The 18716-nt window shown below is 40.2% G+C and overlaps 1 protein-coding gene across 5 annotated transcripts; it reads right to left on the reverse strand.

Annotated features, from left to right (window-relative positions):
- Positions 1 to 767: 767 nt before the first annotated feature.
- On the reverse strand, positions 768 to 12537 carry LOC148027067 (protein REVEILLE 6-like). 5 transcript variants are annotated; one of them, XM_087691606.1, is made up of 10 exons: positions 12224 to 12537; positions 11878 to 12001; positions 3765 to 3822; positions 3479 to 3602; positions 3222 to 3389; positions 2717 to 2851; positions 2104 to 2213; positions 1917 to 1976; positions 1712 to 1819; positions 772 to 1598 (listed from the first exon to the last, which is right to left on the reverse strand). In XM_087691606.1, exons 2-10 carry the CDS (start codon positions 11982 to 11984, stop codon positions 1263 to 1265), a joined length of 1206 nt encoding a protein of 401 aa, XP_087547732.1. In that variant the 5' UTR covers positions 11985 to 12001; positions 12224 to 12537; the 3' UTR covers positions 772 to 1262. The 5 variants fall into 5 exon arrangements, with proteins under 5 accessions (XP_087547733.1, XP_087547732.1, XP_087547730.1 ...); XM_087691607.1 differs by having other exon boundaries at positions 768 to 1598; positions 3222 to 3323; positions 11878 to 12537; XM_087691604.1 differs by having other exon boundaries at positions 773 to 1598; positions 11878 to 12537.
- Positions 12538 to 18716: the final 6179 nt, after the last annotated feature.

Raw genomic sequence — 18716 nt, forward strand, 5'->3', positions numbered from 1 at the left:
ATATCTCTAGTCCACCTTCTCATCTTTATGCATCTTAATGCTTTGCACCCGAGTTCGCCAAAATGCCAGTTTTCCTACTACACTCAATTCCAAATCGTGCTCTCATGGGCCCAAGGTGGATTCCGCAAGGCATTAGATGTCACTTTGTGGAGTGATTTTGACCTCCTCCATGGTTTTCACCTACTCCAACTTGATGGTTTTAGTTTGCAGATTTTTTGTGTACTATTAGTTACTGGAGAATTCCTTGATCAAAGCTTTTGGCACAGTGACTTCAAAGGTTCCTCCTCCAACTCCAATGGTGTCTATCATCTTCCTGATAGTCTTCATCTCCTTATCAAATCCATTGTAGGGCACTGCTTTAACCCTGTTTTTTAATGGGGAGTCTTCATTTAATTTTTGTTGTAAAGGAAAACTTGTACCACCCTACTTACAGCTGAGGCCTTGTATGGGCAGGCTACTGCATTGAAAAAGATAGCATGATCACTCCTTACCCTCTTCACCAATGAATACCCAAAAAATGGCATATTCGGTCCTGTCCTTATAACTTTTACTCCTTGTATCCCAGACCAGACGGTGCTTGTAAACTCTTGAAACTGGCATATTAGTGCATGGTTCTCAGCAGAAAAGAAAGACTAAGGCCAAAACTGAAACTTTGGCCTTTTATTCGAATAGCCTCTCCTCTCCCACGTGGCAGGAGGAAGGTGTCTGCTACATTAGCATGGAAAGTTAGCTTTAAACGTAAGGCTGAAAAATAGACACACACACAGAGAGAGAGAGAGAGAGAGCAGCAACAGCCTACTAGTTACACATAAAGTAATCAGAATGGACTCCAAGTATCTTAGTTTGTCATTACAGCTCCAATGCCAGAAATTAGAAGCCCGGTGATGCGTATCTGCAGATTTTTGTCCTTCTAGCTGATTCCCGCAAATATATAGTAAGTCATTCCATATTAGTGGACTCTGGTTTTTACATCGCATAAGCCTTCTAGCAGCTGCAAAATTTCACTGTACAAGGGAGATGTATTACAGCATATAATACATTTGAAGAAGAAAACAATCTGGCCATCTTGAGGCGACAGATCTGATATAACATCCTAAATAACCGCATTTATAGAACACTCTGCCAAGAGGCCAAGTGGCCCACTGAAGCTACTAATAAAAGGTATGTTACAACAAACTTTCAGGTGTGACAGCAAGCAAATCTTGAACTTTCAAGTATATCCTTTGTCCCCAGCAGCTGTGAGATGCAGAAGTTGGAACAACTCATGACCACCACATGTCCACATCATCAGCTTCACCCTCACCATTATCCACCATCTCTGGGGCCTGACATTCTTCAAAATCAGCAGATTCCTCAAGTTTCAATAGATTATGTGGACTCCCAGAAGGTTGTGCACTATAAAGAAGCCTGGGCACAGCTTTTCCCTCCTGTTCCTCGTCCCCTTCACCTGCGTTCCATTCTTGGCGGATATCAACTGCCCCTTTGCCACAAGGTTCTGTTAGCTTCTCCTCTCGAGCTTCTGATTCCCCAGTCATTTCTCTCACATTGCTTACTCGTGACTCCTCATGGCCTGTAACAACAGGGTCATCTCCACTAGCCTGTAGTCAGTACCACGACCCTTGCTATTGGTAAGGGAAGATGTAATCCTAGAGAACAGTTTCAAGCATCAAGCAGACAATTGCCAAATCACCAGGAACACTTTCACACCTACCAGCAGTTGAGAAGCTACAGCCGGAAAGTCGGCCTGCTTATTTATGTCATTTTCTACTCCAGCCAATGTATCTTCAGGATCCATGTCATAAACTGAAAGGAAAAGCTTCTATGGAAGCATGAACACACAAATCAGCTCAGAGACGAGACCCAGAAGTTATCAAGACAAAAATCATCCAATCTTAAACTCCAAATAGCATCCTTACATGTTCTTCAAAATCTGAGCTTGATAGGTTTATTGACAAGTTCCTCATGAGAAGTAAAACCTGCCACGTGCTCAAAACAACAACAATCAAGCAATGAGTCAAATAAAAGTCAAACTGGCCAAACAGTGGAAATCACTGCGACGCGAAACTCAATGTGGAAGGCAGCAAATCAAGAGAGTTTCCTTACAGTTTCACGATCGATAGGGGCCATCTCCTGCATCCTTTTCAGATGGCCATCCGTACTTGGATCAAAAACACTTCCAATGAAACTATACACCTCCGCGAAGTCTGGCATTGCTGAAACAGCATAAAAGAAAGATTCTCATTATCATTGGTCTTAAAGCACATTCCGTCTTTGAAAAAAGTGATTTAATTAGCCTGCAGACCAGTTGAAGGTGCTCAACAAGACCATAATACAATGTAATAAAACCCAAACCAAAAAATAAAAACTGAAGACCTGTGCATCTAGGCACTCACTCCCTGTATCAGATTCCACACCACTCACTTAGAACACTCAAGTCAAGCTCCTAAAGAAAACAGCCACTCGTCCTTCCAACAGCATACGACAAAGAAAAGAAGGAAAATTTAGAAGACACACCCATGTCCAAAGATGACACTACTGACTGATTCTATCTAGATCAGAACTACCAAGAATAGTGACCATGATCTACTTCCAGCCTCAAAAGCACCAGTAAGCTTTGACTTCTTCAGTCAAAAAGGATCAACAGCTAAAACAAACAAGGCATTTCGTACAAAGAAGCAGGTTTAAAAAACCTGCTCCCTGTGTTACAGGTGATTACCTCGGAGAACAGTGTCCCCACTCCCTTGATTTATTTTGACAAATTGACAATGAAGACTTGGTAAGGAGCTGTCCTTGTTGCAACCAATACGATCTTTTGCAGGAACTATGCCCGAAAAGCCTGCTGCCAGAGAACCTGCTTGGAAGATAAAAGCACCAAATCAGAGAACTAATAAGCACTCAGGTTAGCAAGAAGAAAACCCCAAACACATAACCCCATATATTCATCACACACGTGAAAAGAAGAAATGGGAACAGGAAATGTAGGAAAAGGTGTTTGTAAATACACATTATCCTTAAATATCATGCATATGAAAAAGGGAGAGAGACACAAAACCAGGGTGCCCTGAAAATAAGTTTCTACTGTTACATAAATAATAACAGAAGGTGGCATTGCCCCAATAATTTCATCACCTGACCAGACAAGCAAAAGTAACAGGGCATCCACTAGGTAATACCAAGTAACATTCATCTAAGAAATGCAACACTAGAGATGTCAAAAATACCTTTCGTCATGTACCCAACAGTTTGCGGAGGGGCCATATGATGCACCCAAGCAGGCATGGTTGGAGCAGAGACCGGCAGGGTTGCACAAGGTTGTATAGCACCTGTACAGGCAGGCTCAGTTTGACTGATAGGCATGACACCACTGGACACTTGATGTGCAACAAGAGCTGAAAAAGGACAGCAGTTACATCTTTAGCACATGGCAAGAAACAAGCAGGGAGATGTAGGAATTGGAGCAGACAGTTCCCAACTGTACCAGTTTTAACAGCCTTCTGTGGGTAAGGTTGGGCTGATTTCCGCTTGGGCCGTGGTGGAGGTACATGCTCTCCAGTCCCATTCTTCTGTACTTTTAAAAAATACTTCTGTGCATGACTTCGAATCTGACAGACAATACCTTTCACTTAGGAAGATGCACATTCCAAAAACAAATACAAACGTTTTTGTCTATCAGAACTATACAGGTTAACAACTAAATCCCCACAGCTGCTAGGTTTGGAGTGCACAAACTAGATACAAGCATTAGCAGCTGTAAGATAACCAACCTGAATAACTGTCTTGGAGCCAACAAATGCTTCAATTTTTTTCCAATCCCGATCAAATCTGGACAGAAAAGAAAAATACAATCAATATCAGAACTTGCAAGAACCCTTTACCGAGGCAGAAAAATCTATATGGATATTACTTGGAACCTCTCCCAAGTAAGATTACTGATTCTTGTGCCAAACCATAAAAACAGTGTGATCAAGAATGCTATGAAATCTAGATTGCGCCAAAGTGCTACATTTCAACCTTTTTAAATTATAGATATTCCACTAGTGAAATTTAAAGTTTAGCAAAGCCAAATTCACAGCTCAAAATGACCCGTGAATCTAACCATCTCTAAAACATTCGCTAATCAGCATAAATGAGAGCATTCCTTTCGTGGATCACAAGTGTGCTTCAGGTTTACAATCTAACATCATTTGGACTTCACAAGTTCAAACACCAAAAAAAGGCTATTTGTCAACTTTTTGCCATGAAACCTTGGAAAAGTCTCTATATGAAAGCTTAAAAAGCAGAAAAAATCCAAAATAACGAAGGGGAAAGCTGAAAACATATTCATACCAAAAATCATGGATGGATAGGAACAAGAATGAGGAATGAAACGTGTGCCACCTAGGGAAATGAAAACAGATCAAATGAGGGACTGGGAAAGAGGACAGTGATACTGGTCTAATTCAAGAAGCTAATTTACTCATGCAGTTTATCTTGTTCTTTGTTACAATATTATCTCAGTTCTGTTTTGGTTAAACCACACCCACTTTTTGCAAAATTACCCACTAGAGTGGTATCCTATCAGCAATGTCCAAATATCATGTGTTGTGCTCTCATGTTACCTAGGCAAACAAAGGTGGCATTCTTCCCTGAAGTAAGTTGTGTGCTGCTCTCTTTTGGTCACACCACCCCAACTATTTGGAAGTGATACATTTAGAGTGATGCCCCATCAATAATGTCCAAATAGCACGTTTCATAATCTCATATTGCCTTAGCATACACTAGTGTAACATTATCCCCTCAAGCGAACTGTGAGTTTCTTTCCTCTAACGTTGCAGCCTTAAAGTAAGATTGTGAGTGTTTGCTGTTCTCAATTTTTGTTGAATGGTAACAAAGCAAAGGTACATCATCCCCCAACAGCATTTTCCTCAACTGAAGGAGGCTCTTTCTGTTCATAAGGGCCGTGCAGTCCTGTGTTTCTTCATAAGACAGCTCTGCCTTCCTTCACTCGTTGCAGCTGTGTTCAGCACTCAATGACATTTTTCGGCAATGTCAAAATGAACATGAATAGAGCCAATCTTTTGTTGTGTCCAGGTGTAGGAGCATTCTATTAAACATTTGGACATTCATGGGTTTTATTAGTCACATTTGGCCATTTGGTCAGGCACCTAAGTGGGCATTTGGGCAGCCTTATATGTCCAGCCCAATCATCTCAGCCTCTCCTATTTGTAGGTGCCTCCTCTACACTTTCCTCGTCCATTGCACATCTGCACCCATTGGAGAGGGGAAGATTAGACACACTATGGTCACTGTTGCATGTGACTTGTACACATCTTCTCATGTTCTAGTATATGGATTCCATGAGCCATTTCTTTGTTCACGAAGTTCTTGTGTTCTTGCTATCTTATTCATCTCTTTCAGAGATCAGCAATTGTTTCTCTAAGCATTAGTACATTTCATGGGTTTTACTGGTTGTATTTCGAAATTTGGGTGGGTGCTTGTGTGTGCATTTGGGCAGCCTTTTATGTCCAACCCAATTGCCTTGGGCATTTCCCCATCACCTATTTATAGGTGCCTCCTCTCCACTCTCCTATCCGATGGAGAGTGTTAGCAGTTTAGTAAGCTCATGAGTGAGTCTAGGCATGTGTTTCGATGGGCTGGGCATTGTAGTGTTTTTTAGGTATTTTTATTATCATTATTTGTGGTGATTTTAGGCATTTATTGTCGGCCGACCTGACCACCTATATGGCATATTTTTGGCCTACTTATTCAGCTCCCTCCTATATGGTCATTCATTCATCATCTGCAAATTCCAATGCAGGCCCTATTGGAGAGAGGGAACTGGTGCCAATGCCCACACAACCAGTAACTCATTGTTGTATGCGACTATCTCATATTTGGTATATGGATTCCATTTCCCGAGCATATATCTAAGTTCTCCCTTTGCAGTATTTATTTGTTTTCTTCAATTTTCTCTTTCCTCTCATGTTGTCCAATCTATTACAGCAGTCTTCTACACATCTATTGTTGCACCCACTTTTGACATGGTATCAAACATCCATGTTCGGGCTCCAAGTGCTGTTTCTATTATTGACAGTCGACCCTCAACTTTCTAATGCCGATCTGCTTTCCTCTGTTTGCTGCAGCCTGGGCAACCAGTTTTTGGGGATTTTCAGCCTATTCACAACCTTCCATTCTTTGCATTTTAATGCTGGTTTGTCTGCATCTGGGTCTATAGCATTTGCATTTGCAGCATCTTATGCTCCTATAGGCTAGGCATCAAGGTTTTCAACCTCTGTTCGTCTTTGATTTACTGATTCTCCCAGATATTTTGCAAATTTCGTGATTAGTTACCCTCAACGTTATGCATGAACTCATACCTCATGCATTACATGTTGTGTTTGGCTGTACTCTCTCTCCGTGTTCCTTATCTTCTGTTCCTATCCTCTCCAAATGGCTCATCCATGCTGTTCTACTAATGGCAAACTTCACAACCCTCGTTACTTAAAGTAATGTTTAAGGAAGTGTGGTTTATGCAGAAGGAATTGTGGTACATTGTTTCTAGAGCTATTGAGCGTCCTCCACCTCCCACTCCTCTTCCTAATGGTTGGAACCAAGACAAACACCAAAAAGCTATGGTAACATAGGATTTTGATGTATCTCTGAAGAGGTTCAACTGGCCATCACCTCCTACAAAACAACGTCAACAATATGGACATAGTTTCAAATGTCGTACGAGGCTCCCTCAACCATGCACGTAGTTACCCTCTATGGACAACTCCGACAGATGAAGTTTAAGCCAAAGGGCACTATCCACTCATTGTTGCTTCGTGTTGCACACGTGTAGGATCAACTTTGTCATGTGCAATCCACCCTTCCAAAGGCTCATCTTGTGGGAACTGTGCTCTGCAAGCTCCCTCCAAAGTTTGATGGAGAAGCCAATGCTTTGTTAGCCCTGACTTCATTGATGTCGGTGACCTTTATTCATATGTCCTCAATACTACTTGAGCATGAAGCACCTTTGCAATTACAAGGGAGGCTTCCATCTCAGTATGGTGGCTCCAATGAGGCATCTACAGCTTCAAAGAAGGGTGCCAAGAAGGAGTCGAAGACCCAATGTTATCATTGTGGTAAGAAGAGACATTTGATTGCCACATTTTGGTGGCATCATTGATGCAATCCAAGAGCATGCAAGGACTGACTACAACAACATTGTATTCAACATGAGATCAAATCAATTTAGCTCACCCAATTGCCACTGGCGTAAGTAGCAAATACGCTCCAACACGATCAATGTTCAATATAAACAGGCTCAAGTGAACTAGTGGATGAAACGGAAAAGAAAGTCCTCATCTCCACCTAATGTACCTGGGACTTGAAATGGGAAAGACTATCACACAAGCATAAATGGCAAAACATGTCCACCAATACCCCCTTTCAAATCTTGGGCATGGCCAAAGAAGAGTAGTAGAAAAACAAATGGAAGATCAAACCACATACATATCAATGTAGTCAAAAGATATAGGTGTCTACCAAGTAGCATAATCCCTTCTCAAGATGAGAACCCTTTATTAGAGGTGTTAAGAAGATGCCAATGGGAGTAGAGAAGCCTCTAACAAGTCACACTAAAGGTCCCCAATCAAGAATTGATGAGCCAAGTCCTTGATCCGAGCAAAAGACAACAAGAAGAAACTAACTAAGACACCACAAAGCACTCTTGTTGTCATGAGGTCATGAAATTTTAATGCTATGCTTGGCATTTTGACATCAGCATTAAAAACAAGTTGTACATGTGAGGTGCACATGTGATATGAAAGTTAATTAAGTCACAACGATGGGCCAAGGATCCCAAGATATCAATTGGTGTCAAAGGCAAAAGTTATAATAAGTGATACTAGACAAACACCAACATAGTGGAGATTGGGAGAGGAGAAGAGAGAGCTACTACTACAATTTTCCAACCGTTGGTGATCAATGCAGACATTGGGGACTATTAGAGAGTTGTTGCCAATTGATCAAGCGGCCATTGGAGGCAAGTGACAACCCGCCCACAAGGGCAAGCGACTACCTATGGGGCTCTTATTGCTGATGGGCTTCAATCATTCAACCATTTCCAGCAAAGCAACAATAGATTTGAGCACTTTCCCGCGATAAAAATCAAAGATTTCTCTCCTTTACAAGAAATGCCTCAATAGATTTCAACCGTTTTCAAGCCGTAGTGAATAGCAATTGTGTTTTTGCTATTGTGAACCCTACATTATAGCAAAAATTAGGGATTAGCAACCACCTCATTGCCCATGCCAAGAAATTAAAGGCTTAGTACTTGAAATCAACAACTAGAATTCAAGCAATTGCCAAAGAATTCAAGAAACCAAACATCCCAAATGGATTTGAAGTTAGATTTAACCAACCAAGGATTGAAGGCCAACCCCCTATTGGATCAAGGTGTGAACTAATAAGAAGGCTTACTAGTCATTTTTTACAACAAAAAATATTGGATAGCGAAGGAGATTGGAGCCAAATCTCAATGTATATTATCCAATATTGCTAAAAGCTAAAGAAATACTAAAAGGGGAGTGAGTTTTGGGGCCAACAAAGTGTCTATTACCCAAGATCATTCAATAACATTTGCATTTCAATTTATTTGAATTTCATTGCTTGCTGTAATTAGTATTAAATCAGATCATTACCACCCTTGTCAAAAAGAAAGACCGGTTTCACCTACCACAAATATACATCAAAGATCATAGAGCATGAGATGGGCTTGGTAGTAGCACCCACTACTGCAAACAATGCAATGAATATCTTCACCAAGTTACTTAAGCAATATTCTATGTTTTGCCATATACACCTAAGCCTACAACCACTTTCAAGATCTAAGAGGGGATGCTAGCATTCAATGTATTTTATATTGTAACTCCTAGTTGTGGACTCCCCGTCAATGTCCAACAAAGCCAAAGGAGCTTTGTCATGTCTAATTTCAGCATGCATATCATGTCTCATCACATTTCAATCCCTAATTAGAAGCACATTTGCAACAATGCCATTTGGCAATCAAGTGGCCCATTTTGACCGTTTAAGAGACAATAGGTTGGATAACAAGTCAAAAAATCATTTTGGCTACAAGTTGGCCAGATTTTGTCCCTCCATCTTCGCCAATTTCCAATCTCCAATCTCCATTTTTTCATTGCAATCTACATTCTCTCCCATTCCTATCATGTTCCAGCACCCTCACTAACATAGTCTAACAACGTGCAAGGGCTTGCTCTAGTAGCATTGTTTTCAATGCTAATATCAAATAAGTTTTGTTTCTTCTTTCTCTTCATACACACACTCTCTCTTTTCTCTCCTCTCTCTGTCCATGATCTCCTTCCATTGCTCACTCTTACAATATACTATCATTTACATGCATCATCTTTTACATGTGACATAACTGATTTGTACAACATGTAACAATGACAAATTAAACCAAAATGTCAATATACCAAGAATAGGATGCCAACATGGTACTCTTATACATTTCCAATCACATCAAAATTCTATGTTATATGCAACCATGCTCCACATGTATGGTCATCATACTAAGGACTCTATAGAATATTGAGCTCTCTAAATCGTAGAGAGACAAGAGGCACATCTATGTAGATCACCTTGTCACAAAAAATGTTCATTACGGTTCCTAGAGTTGCAAAAAGTATCCATCTACACAATGACAACTAAGCGCTCATCATCATAGTTGCCACAAGTTTCAAAAATAAAAGGTAAGAAACAGGTTTCAAAGGTTCATATGAGCCTCCTAGAGCATAAGAAAATGTATATTTGAGATGAAATTATTGAAATCTTTATACATATAAATACATTTCAAGTCCCAAGGACCACAACAAAACACAAAGTACACTTAAAAATCCATGGGCCACAACAAAACACATATTTCACATGATTCAAATGTGTATATAAACTCTAAGTGAACATTCAATAGAGAAACAATTTACATACATGATACATTGTGTTCTATAATTCTTCATCCAAATTTCATAAATATAAAAGAGGCATAGTGCCATAAATAAAAAACTGCTCAAATATACAAACTACCAATGTCAAAATAGCAATAGCAATCCGTGTCTCTACGGGACATCAAAATGAATCCATGGACCATGTGACATGTCACATGTATTGTGAAAGTTGCTACTAAACAAGTCCAAACTTTAAATCTACACCTCTACGAGCAATCTTTTAATACGCAAAAAAGAATGTTTTGATGTAGCATTCAAAATTGGGCCGATTGTGATCTTTAGAGATCAAATTTTCGATTCACCGGTTTCCTAAATATTGGAGACACATGAACACTTCTAGCGTTTCCAACCCATAGGAAATGTATTTCTTGGTAACTATGCTCATCACAAGAGTTCCCAAAGTAGATACAAGATTAGGTAGTAATACCTTGAATGAACATAAAGCATCACCAAGCGACTTCTAGATAATGGAACCAATCTGGTTATGAGGAAGGTGAAGTGCTACACTCTCTTGAGCACCAGTCAATGCTCCAGATCTGCACTCTTAAGGATTTTATTTTGGCCCCAGCCAAGGTGGGTTGCAACTCAAAATACCTCTAGGTAAAGTTGCAGGAACTGAGATAATGGAACCAATCTGGTCATGAGGAAGGTGAAGTGATACACACTCTTGAGCACCAGTTAATGCTCCAGATCTACACTCGGATGCATTTATTTCAGCCCCAGCCAAGGTCGGCTGCAACTCAAAATACCTCTACATACAGTAGCAGGAACTGAGATGCATCTACTTAGTGATCCTCACCGCACATCATGGTGAAGAGAGAGAGTAGTTTGTCTTGCTTCACATGCACGAGCATCTCAAGACTTGAGGTCTTTGATATTGTAGAAAACGTGCAACCTCCATTAGACCATGAAACTTCAGATTCCATGTGAATGTATGACTTGTCTTGAGGGTGAGCAATATTAAGACCTCATTCCCATTCCATAAAGTGACTACTGCTTGCTCATTCAGTATCCTTGACTTTGTTCAAATAGATTTACATGGGCCATAGAGAACTCCAGGTTCCATTTATCTTACGTTTTTGAGTATTCTCACAATGTATGGGTTAATTATGGAAGCAAAAGACCACGGCCTTTTTCAAGTATGTTAGAGGTATGCATTGCATGACACTAAGACCGGCAAAGGTGAAAGTGTTACTTTAAGGAGCTTTCCAACAAAAAATTTGAGATCAAATTCCCCACATCATAAGAAAAATGCAGCAGTGGGGAAAAAGAATTTTAGGTCTAGCACATGGTCCATGATCAAAATTATGGACTGAAAATTCTAGGCTGTCTTGTATGCAAACAGAATCCACCTTTAAAATTGATTGCAAGAGCACCCTAGAGGAAATGAAAGTGCCAAATGAAGCATGTGAATAACGATAGAAGAGTAAATGTGTTGACAAGGCTGATGATGGTATTCAACACATCCTACCAGAGAATGTGCCCTTGGTTGAAGTATGCCGCTAGAGATATAAGGTAAGAACTTCACATGTAGCTCCTCGAAGCATACACATGAATTAGTGAGAAATTTGAAGGCTGACAATTAACGAGCAGGCAACATGTAGATGGCCCAGTTGTATCCAGTATCAGTTCTTAACAGTCGCCTATGCTACAAGGTCACTTTTTAGGTACCGATTTATATTAAATGTGAAAATTTTCCCAGTTTCTGCCATCACAGAGATTGCACTGTTGCTAAAATGAAGCACACTGTGACCACTCGAACTTAGGCCTTCTACAGAAGGCATAATCGTGTGCTAAATCGTAACTTCCTGAGCATATTGTACATAAAAGCTTCCATTTCTCAGAATAAAAACCACAGTAAAAATTTAGACAGATACTCTTTACTTACAGCTGAAGAGCTTCCAGAAATTTATCGTGCTCCTGCTCCGTCCAGCTTTCCCTTGATTTTGTAATTGTATATGGTTTCCTCACTTTTTTGGACATCTCCTCGCCCATAGAGACAGAGGGTACATCTGCGACGCCGCCAAGCACATCAGGAGGTGGCGGATGCAAAGCCATTTCTCGCACAAACTGCTATAGCAGAGAATCTGATCCTCGCACAGGTGGAATGGTGTATCCAACAAAGCTATGTACATATACACACTAAACGAATGTGCCTGTGTGTCTGTGCTTTTGTGTGTCTCCGTTTATCTGTGTCTGTGTTATGTGAGATGTACAGATGTACAAGATGGCACCTTGCTAGAGGTCACAGAATGCGATTACGTAGGCAAATAACGAGAACAACACAATCTCTCGACAACAGAGTGGAGCTCCATGTGTAAGGTGGGAAGACTAAGCAAGACGCTCAATCCCAACGACCTTCCGCGAGAAGGCCTTAGACTCGCATGAGAAGACCAGGGAATCCATGGCGTAAAGCACGATGTGATTCTGCGAAGTAGCGGAGTGCCGACAGAAGGTCTAGGGATTGAGAGACGGGGGGAAAGAGGGAAAGAATGAGTGAGTGTGAGTGTGTGTGTGTGTGTGTGTGTGTGTGTGCGCTTGCGTGTGAGTGTGTAGTGTGAGTGTGTGTGTGTGTGTGTGTGTGTGTGTGCGCTTGCGTGTGAGTGTGTGTGTGTGTGTGTGACAAAGAATTCGAGAGCCTGAGTGTTTGTGTGTGCGGGTGTGGGTGTGTGAGAGAGGGAAGAGATGGAGAGACTGCGGAGCGTAAAGCGTAGAATGAACGATGAGTGGCTTCCAGCCGACTGAAATGCAGGAATTACCGCCAAATTACAGCCATTGGATAGATATGGCTATTGGCCATGGCCCACCACTTCTTCGTCTTCTTCTGATTTGCTTTCCTTTTCACCTTTCCATTTAGACATTGACCTTCCCTTTGTGCCATAGTGAACAGTTTGGGGGGGGGGGGGGGTAGGGGGAGGGGAATAATAGGCCTACTATTTACCAAAAAAAACATTTTTGTTAGCACATAAACCTTTACCATAAAATTTTGGAGATAGCTTTGAATTAAACTCTATATATTTGGTCATTTATAATTAACACATAGGGTAAGAGTGCTAGTTGACTGTCTTGAAAATGGACACTCTTCAATTTATCACAATGCCCACCGAAAAAGATGACGAACAAAACTCTAAAAAGCCTCTCACTCAACCTAGGAGAGTGCTCAAAAAAGCATTCCCTCAAAGAAATGCAAGGGACAATAGGGGGGTTGATGTCTAAAAATTTTGGGTTTCAGTCAAAGTGAAGAAATAACTCAAATACAACTTACTTTTCCATCTTGTTCATTCATCGATTTTAAGGTGAAATCTCTACCACATGATTTGTTTGTTGAATGAAACTTTATTGCAAGGGTGGAAGGGAATGCTTTCGAGGAGTGCGACCTTGTTAGCCCCATTATCCAACTATGTATTAGGCGTCACCTTCTTAATTTTCTTCATAGCATCTTTTCCTCCATCCCCTTCATATTATCTCATTGTATCGAAGGTAGACAACATTGGTGAGGATGGTGTTGTACGAGATGGATACTTTCAGATGTTGTGCGAGTTCTTTCCGAGCATGGCACGAAAGGCATCTCAACCATGGTGGCTCACACATATGACCAGCATATATGAAGAATACTCGTGTGTGAGTGAAAAAATGGTCAAAAAATGCAACCAATTTACATGTGGCTTCATAATTAATCTCTTGCATAACTTTTCTAAAGTATGGTCATCACACCATCCTTGATTGACAACACACGACTTGTCAAATCTGCTCTCTTACACAAGACCACTTCAAGCACAACCCATCAATGCTAACACAAGCCTCATTGATTATTGTCATTCTATTAATACACATACACAAGGAGTTTGGAGGGGGGGGGGGGGGGGTGTGGAGGGGGATCATAAAGCTCATATTCCCTTGTTAGCACTGACTGATGTGTTAATTCAATGTCAGAAAGGTGAAGGGCATTGGACATGTTTGATTGGTTACACAATAGTAGGCATAAATTAACATCATGTATGTCAATTTACCTAACATATTTGCTATCTAATTATGAATTTTAGTGTTCCTTATCGCAACACTAGCATAAACTCCATGGAAAAGCGCATATTTGTTGGCCTTATACCCCTATTCACCCCACCTCCATGGAGCTAGCAAGGCATTTGAAATTCTCCTCAAAGTCCCCCGCCGACTTGAAGCATGTATGCCCTTTTCTTGTTTCCAATTGATATCCCCACTATCATGATCGGCTCCTAAATCTTTATTGACTTATTTATATCCCTCCCCCCCCCCCCCCACACACACACACACACACACACACACCACACACACACACACACACACACACACACACACACACACACACACACACACACACACACACACACACACACACACACACACACACACACACACACACACACACACACACACACACACACACACACACACACACACACACACACACACACACACACACACACACACACACACACACACACACACACACACACACACACACACACACACACACACACACACACACACACACACACACACACACACACACACACACACACACATGCATACACACGTATGCACATGCACATGTATAAATTGAAACACATGAATGTGTGTGTGGGCATGTCACAAAGACACAAAGCAATTGGAGAATGGAACCGTTGATAAAGCTAGCCAGTAGGGTAAATTTTGAAGAGATGATAACATCATAAGTTTTGAAGAAATACCATAGTTTCATTATTCAACTTCTTAATGTCTACAACATAAATTCGTTATTATATCACTAATAGGTTTTTAGAGAAACCAAGGAGACATCTCTCCCATCCCGAAGGTAGATATCATGACTATGACTAAAAATCTGTGACCCAATACCAACTCAAATCAAAGAAATGTATCTAAAAGTATACACTTGCGTGAAAAGGTATTAGAATGTCATTCACCCTGCTTAAAAAAGGTGTTCATGTACTTTGAGACAATAGCTTCTAAACTAATAATGATATGTGCATAATTACATAAACCATTGTAATTAACTCCTAAATGCATGCAAATAATGCCATACGGGCAACCTTAGGTCCCAATAGACCCAATGAGAATTGTCTATTACATGATTATTTTTCAAACCAAGAGCCATAAACACATTATTACTACTAATGATACTAATGCTTGCTACCAACCCTTCTCAAAAAAGTGAAGACTTGCTACCAACCTTTTGTAAAAAATTAAAACCTTTAATTATACACAGCTAAATAATAAGGCATATTTCATCCAACAAGTTTATACCTATGTATATTAATGGAGAACAAATTTTTTGTTAATGATAGTAACTTTTTTGTATTTATCGTATCATTAGGAAAAAGGTAACCTTAATCTCATGGCATCAAGGAAATTCGGTCTCTTAGATTAACATATAATTGCAATATCCTTGTTTACATGGGTATGGTGTCCTGAGGGGGTCAAGGGGGGATGTATGTGGTTATGTCAAGCCACTAACTACTAGGATTCAAAGGAAATAGACAATATAGATTGGAGAAACAAAAGAACCCAAAACATATTGTACATTGTTCTTTGATAAGCTCTATACACTATGACCACTCTTTTCGGATTACAAACTCTATGTCTAAGATGATGGCTCAAATGAAACTCTATCAAGACAATTGCTTGACCACTCTATGCAATTCGAAACTCTTTGCTATAGCAATATAATGAAAGATTAAGCTTTGCACATCAACCAAAATAACCTAGAATGCTCTATCAATCGAATGTACTTTAGCCCCATTTTATGAGTATTTATATTGGTAAAAGATTACTCCTTTGCTGCTTAAAATCACCTAGAACAATGCAGTTCGATAGCCCATAGAATCCACCAATAGTAAGTAAGTAGATGCCTTAAGAAAGAAACCTTGTAAGTAAAGGAATATGATTAAAAACTCAAGGACAATAGTCATATCCTGAGCTTGGTTGTAGCTTGTTTCCTCTCTAACTTTTATATTCAAACTCTAAATATGGTTATCCAAAGACTCAATTTGAATAAAACAGACATGTTTAACAAGGCAATATGGGCAAAATTGCCAGAATTCTCTCAGAATAGCAGAAAACGTTGTTTTGAAAGACACATTGCTTTTTTTATATTTTTAGGCATGGATGCCTTGTAGCACTCAAGATAACTCCTTGCGTGTTTTTTGATCCACCCAAACTTAGAATGTTTCAATGGATTAGTTTTGATCCTTGAAAAACCTGCCAGGATCATGAGCAAGTATCCCATAAGCACATACCCAAAATACATATATATATGTATTTTCCTTACTTTTCCTTCATTGAACATGCAACCATACAATATCCATCCCTCCAAACCTACACACCATCTAGCATGTGTCATCTTTAATATTCATCATCTATAGGTTCAAATGTTAGTTCAAACTCATCTTAATTTGCTCCAAGTTCCTCATCTTCTGCAAGCTCTTCTTCTTTTTCCTCTACAATGTTATCATGTGGTGTCTCATCCGTCAATGCTTCCACTGAATACTCATTTGCTTCTCATCTCTTAAATATCTTAAATATCTTTTTACCTGCAATTGGGATCATCAACTCTATATCATCTCACTTACATGTGGCATTTTTATCCAAATGTCGATGTCCATACTTTGCATCCATCTTGGTTTGTCCCTCCTTGCTCTAAAAATTATCAATTAGGACCACCCTGTAGAAAACTGCTCATAACTTTTGATCCATAACTCGGATCACCAAGCATTCTTAAACAAAACTATAGCCTCACTTCTGAACTATAACTTTTGTGAAGAGATCAGGATCGAATTCAAAAAGCTTCAATTCCTTTTAAAAAACTACACAACCTGCAACTCTCTTTTCCTATCCACAGTCTCGGTCAAACATCAACCTCCTCGAGCTTGTAACTCTCGCATATTGACTTGGATGACTACCAAACTTGATAAGCCTCTTTCTATTGTATAAAAACCCATCGTAGAAGTACGATCTACTATCAAACCTCTATGATTTAGAACAAATATTGAAATCATCAAATTTGCCCAAACTATCTACTACAGTAGCATATATTTATATTCTCCTCTTGAGTCAAACAGCCACGTGATCATCACCCAATAAGTTGTACACACAACCCAAATGCTCTTTTCTAGTCTAAACAGGCCACCTATAGCAACACACAATGTCAGCTAAGATCAATGGTCCACTTCATTATATTGTATAAGTCATTCTCTTGAAAGTGATCACCTTGACTATAAACTTGAATATATCCTACATAGTTTGTATTCTCCATTATAATCTCTTGCAAACTTTTGATATCTTACCATTAGCAAGCAAATCAATTCATCATCATCGTCAATCAAATCATTCATTCATTTATCATCCTGAGTCACTATTTTCACTACTGCTTGTATTGTCAAAGCATAGGTAGAGGACATATCCACATCATCTAACTAAGCATGTGTATTACCCTTACCACACATCCCCCCTCACCCAAAAAAAAAAAAAAAAAAAGTTGCCTCCTCAATCCTCACTTCCATGTTTCCACTCCACTCACTACCTCACATACTGCCATCTCACTATACTCCCCTTCCTCCTCCCCCTCCCCCCCTTTTGATGATATGTATCGCCCCTTTTACCCTCTTTTGGTCATATTGCATTGAGAGAGAGAGAGAGAGAGAGAGACTAATAGTAGGGTTTTGACCCCCCCTATCAATCTAGCCGAGCAATTTCAAGCTATTATCGAGGGAAAGCTGGTCCTAGTGGCCTTATGCGAAGGGCAATTGGAGTCTATTAGTTGGATGGATTTCTATATGATTTAATAGGGCTAGAGCTAATTGATTACAACTATAGAAGTGGTGGGAAAGAATCCAACCCAATGTTGTTTCAAGGAAAATATGTGGGGTATAATATTAGTCCATGAAGCCATGTAAGATCAAAATGATGCTGAATTGCTTATGATGTTGGGGTTAAAGGTGCCTCTGCCTAGCCGCCCATGTATTACTACACTAACTATACCCGCCACTGCATATTGTGGGTAGTGGGTGCTCGTCACTGTCACTTTATTCTTTATTCTTTTAGTGAAAATTTGAATAAAGGAAGGCCCGGTCACACATTATGATGGTTGGAGTTCCCATTTGGTCTCTCTTTCTTTCTTGCTCTTGCTCTCCCACCATAGCTCTTCTAAGTAAGCTTCGATCCTTCTCACCTTTCAATTGGTATCAGAGCATGGATTCATGACTACTCGAGCTTGGTTCGTGGCATCTTCAGCTTCCTATTGATTATCTACACTCATTGGGTCTCCTTCCCGGCAGCCATAGCTGACTCTTCTGAGCTCCCGTCACTCCCTGGCTTCCCGAGCACCTACCTAGCCTGTTTGGGCAGAGCACCTATCTAGCCTGTTTGGGCACCCTCGTGGCATTCCTTCAGAGTTATTGGAGCTCTCTTTTGTTATTTTGCTTTAGTCCATAGGTTTTTTGAAGCAGGGCAGCCATGTCCTCTTGCTTCTTGTGATGCCTACTCTCTACCGATGACCGGTGACTTTGCCCTTCAAAAGGGAGCTCTTGGGGTCCTTGACTACTCCCCCAACCTTGCCTTGACCTTCCCCAGTCCTTCCACAGGCCCCAAATCAATTTGGGCTAGCTTGAAGACCTGCAAAAAGATCAGTTTGGGCTAGCTTGAAGATCCGATGCACTTATGGTATGTACTTTGCTTATGTTTGACCGGTCTTGA

Source organism: Lygodium microphyllum, chromosome 13 (genome assembly GCF_053477565.2).
Source record: "Lygodium microphyllum isolate KBCC chromosome 13, Lygodium_microphyllum_v1.1.10, whole genome shotgun sequence".
Taxonomy (NCBI): domain Eukaryota; kingdom Viridiplantae; phylum Streptophyta; class Polypodiopsida; order Schizaeales; family Lygodiaceae; genus Lygodium; species Lygodium microphyllum.

Excerpts from the sequence above, each read along its gene's own strand:
- LOC148027067 (XM_087691604.1), bottom strand. The coding sequence starts at position 12,047 with ATGGCTTTGCATCCGCCACCTCCTGATGTGCTTGGCGGCGTCGCAGAT. Across the intron at positions 3,823-11,877 it reads TTTCTGGAAGCTCTTCAGCT|ATTTGATCGGGATTGGAAAA; the intron begins GTAAGTAAAGAG and ends TTTTCTGTCCAG. Across the intron at positions 3,603-3,764 it reads GCTCCAAGACAGTTATTCAG|ATTCGAAGTCATGCACAGAA; the intron begins GTTGGTTATCTT and ends ATTGTCTGTCAG.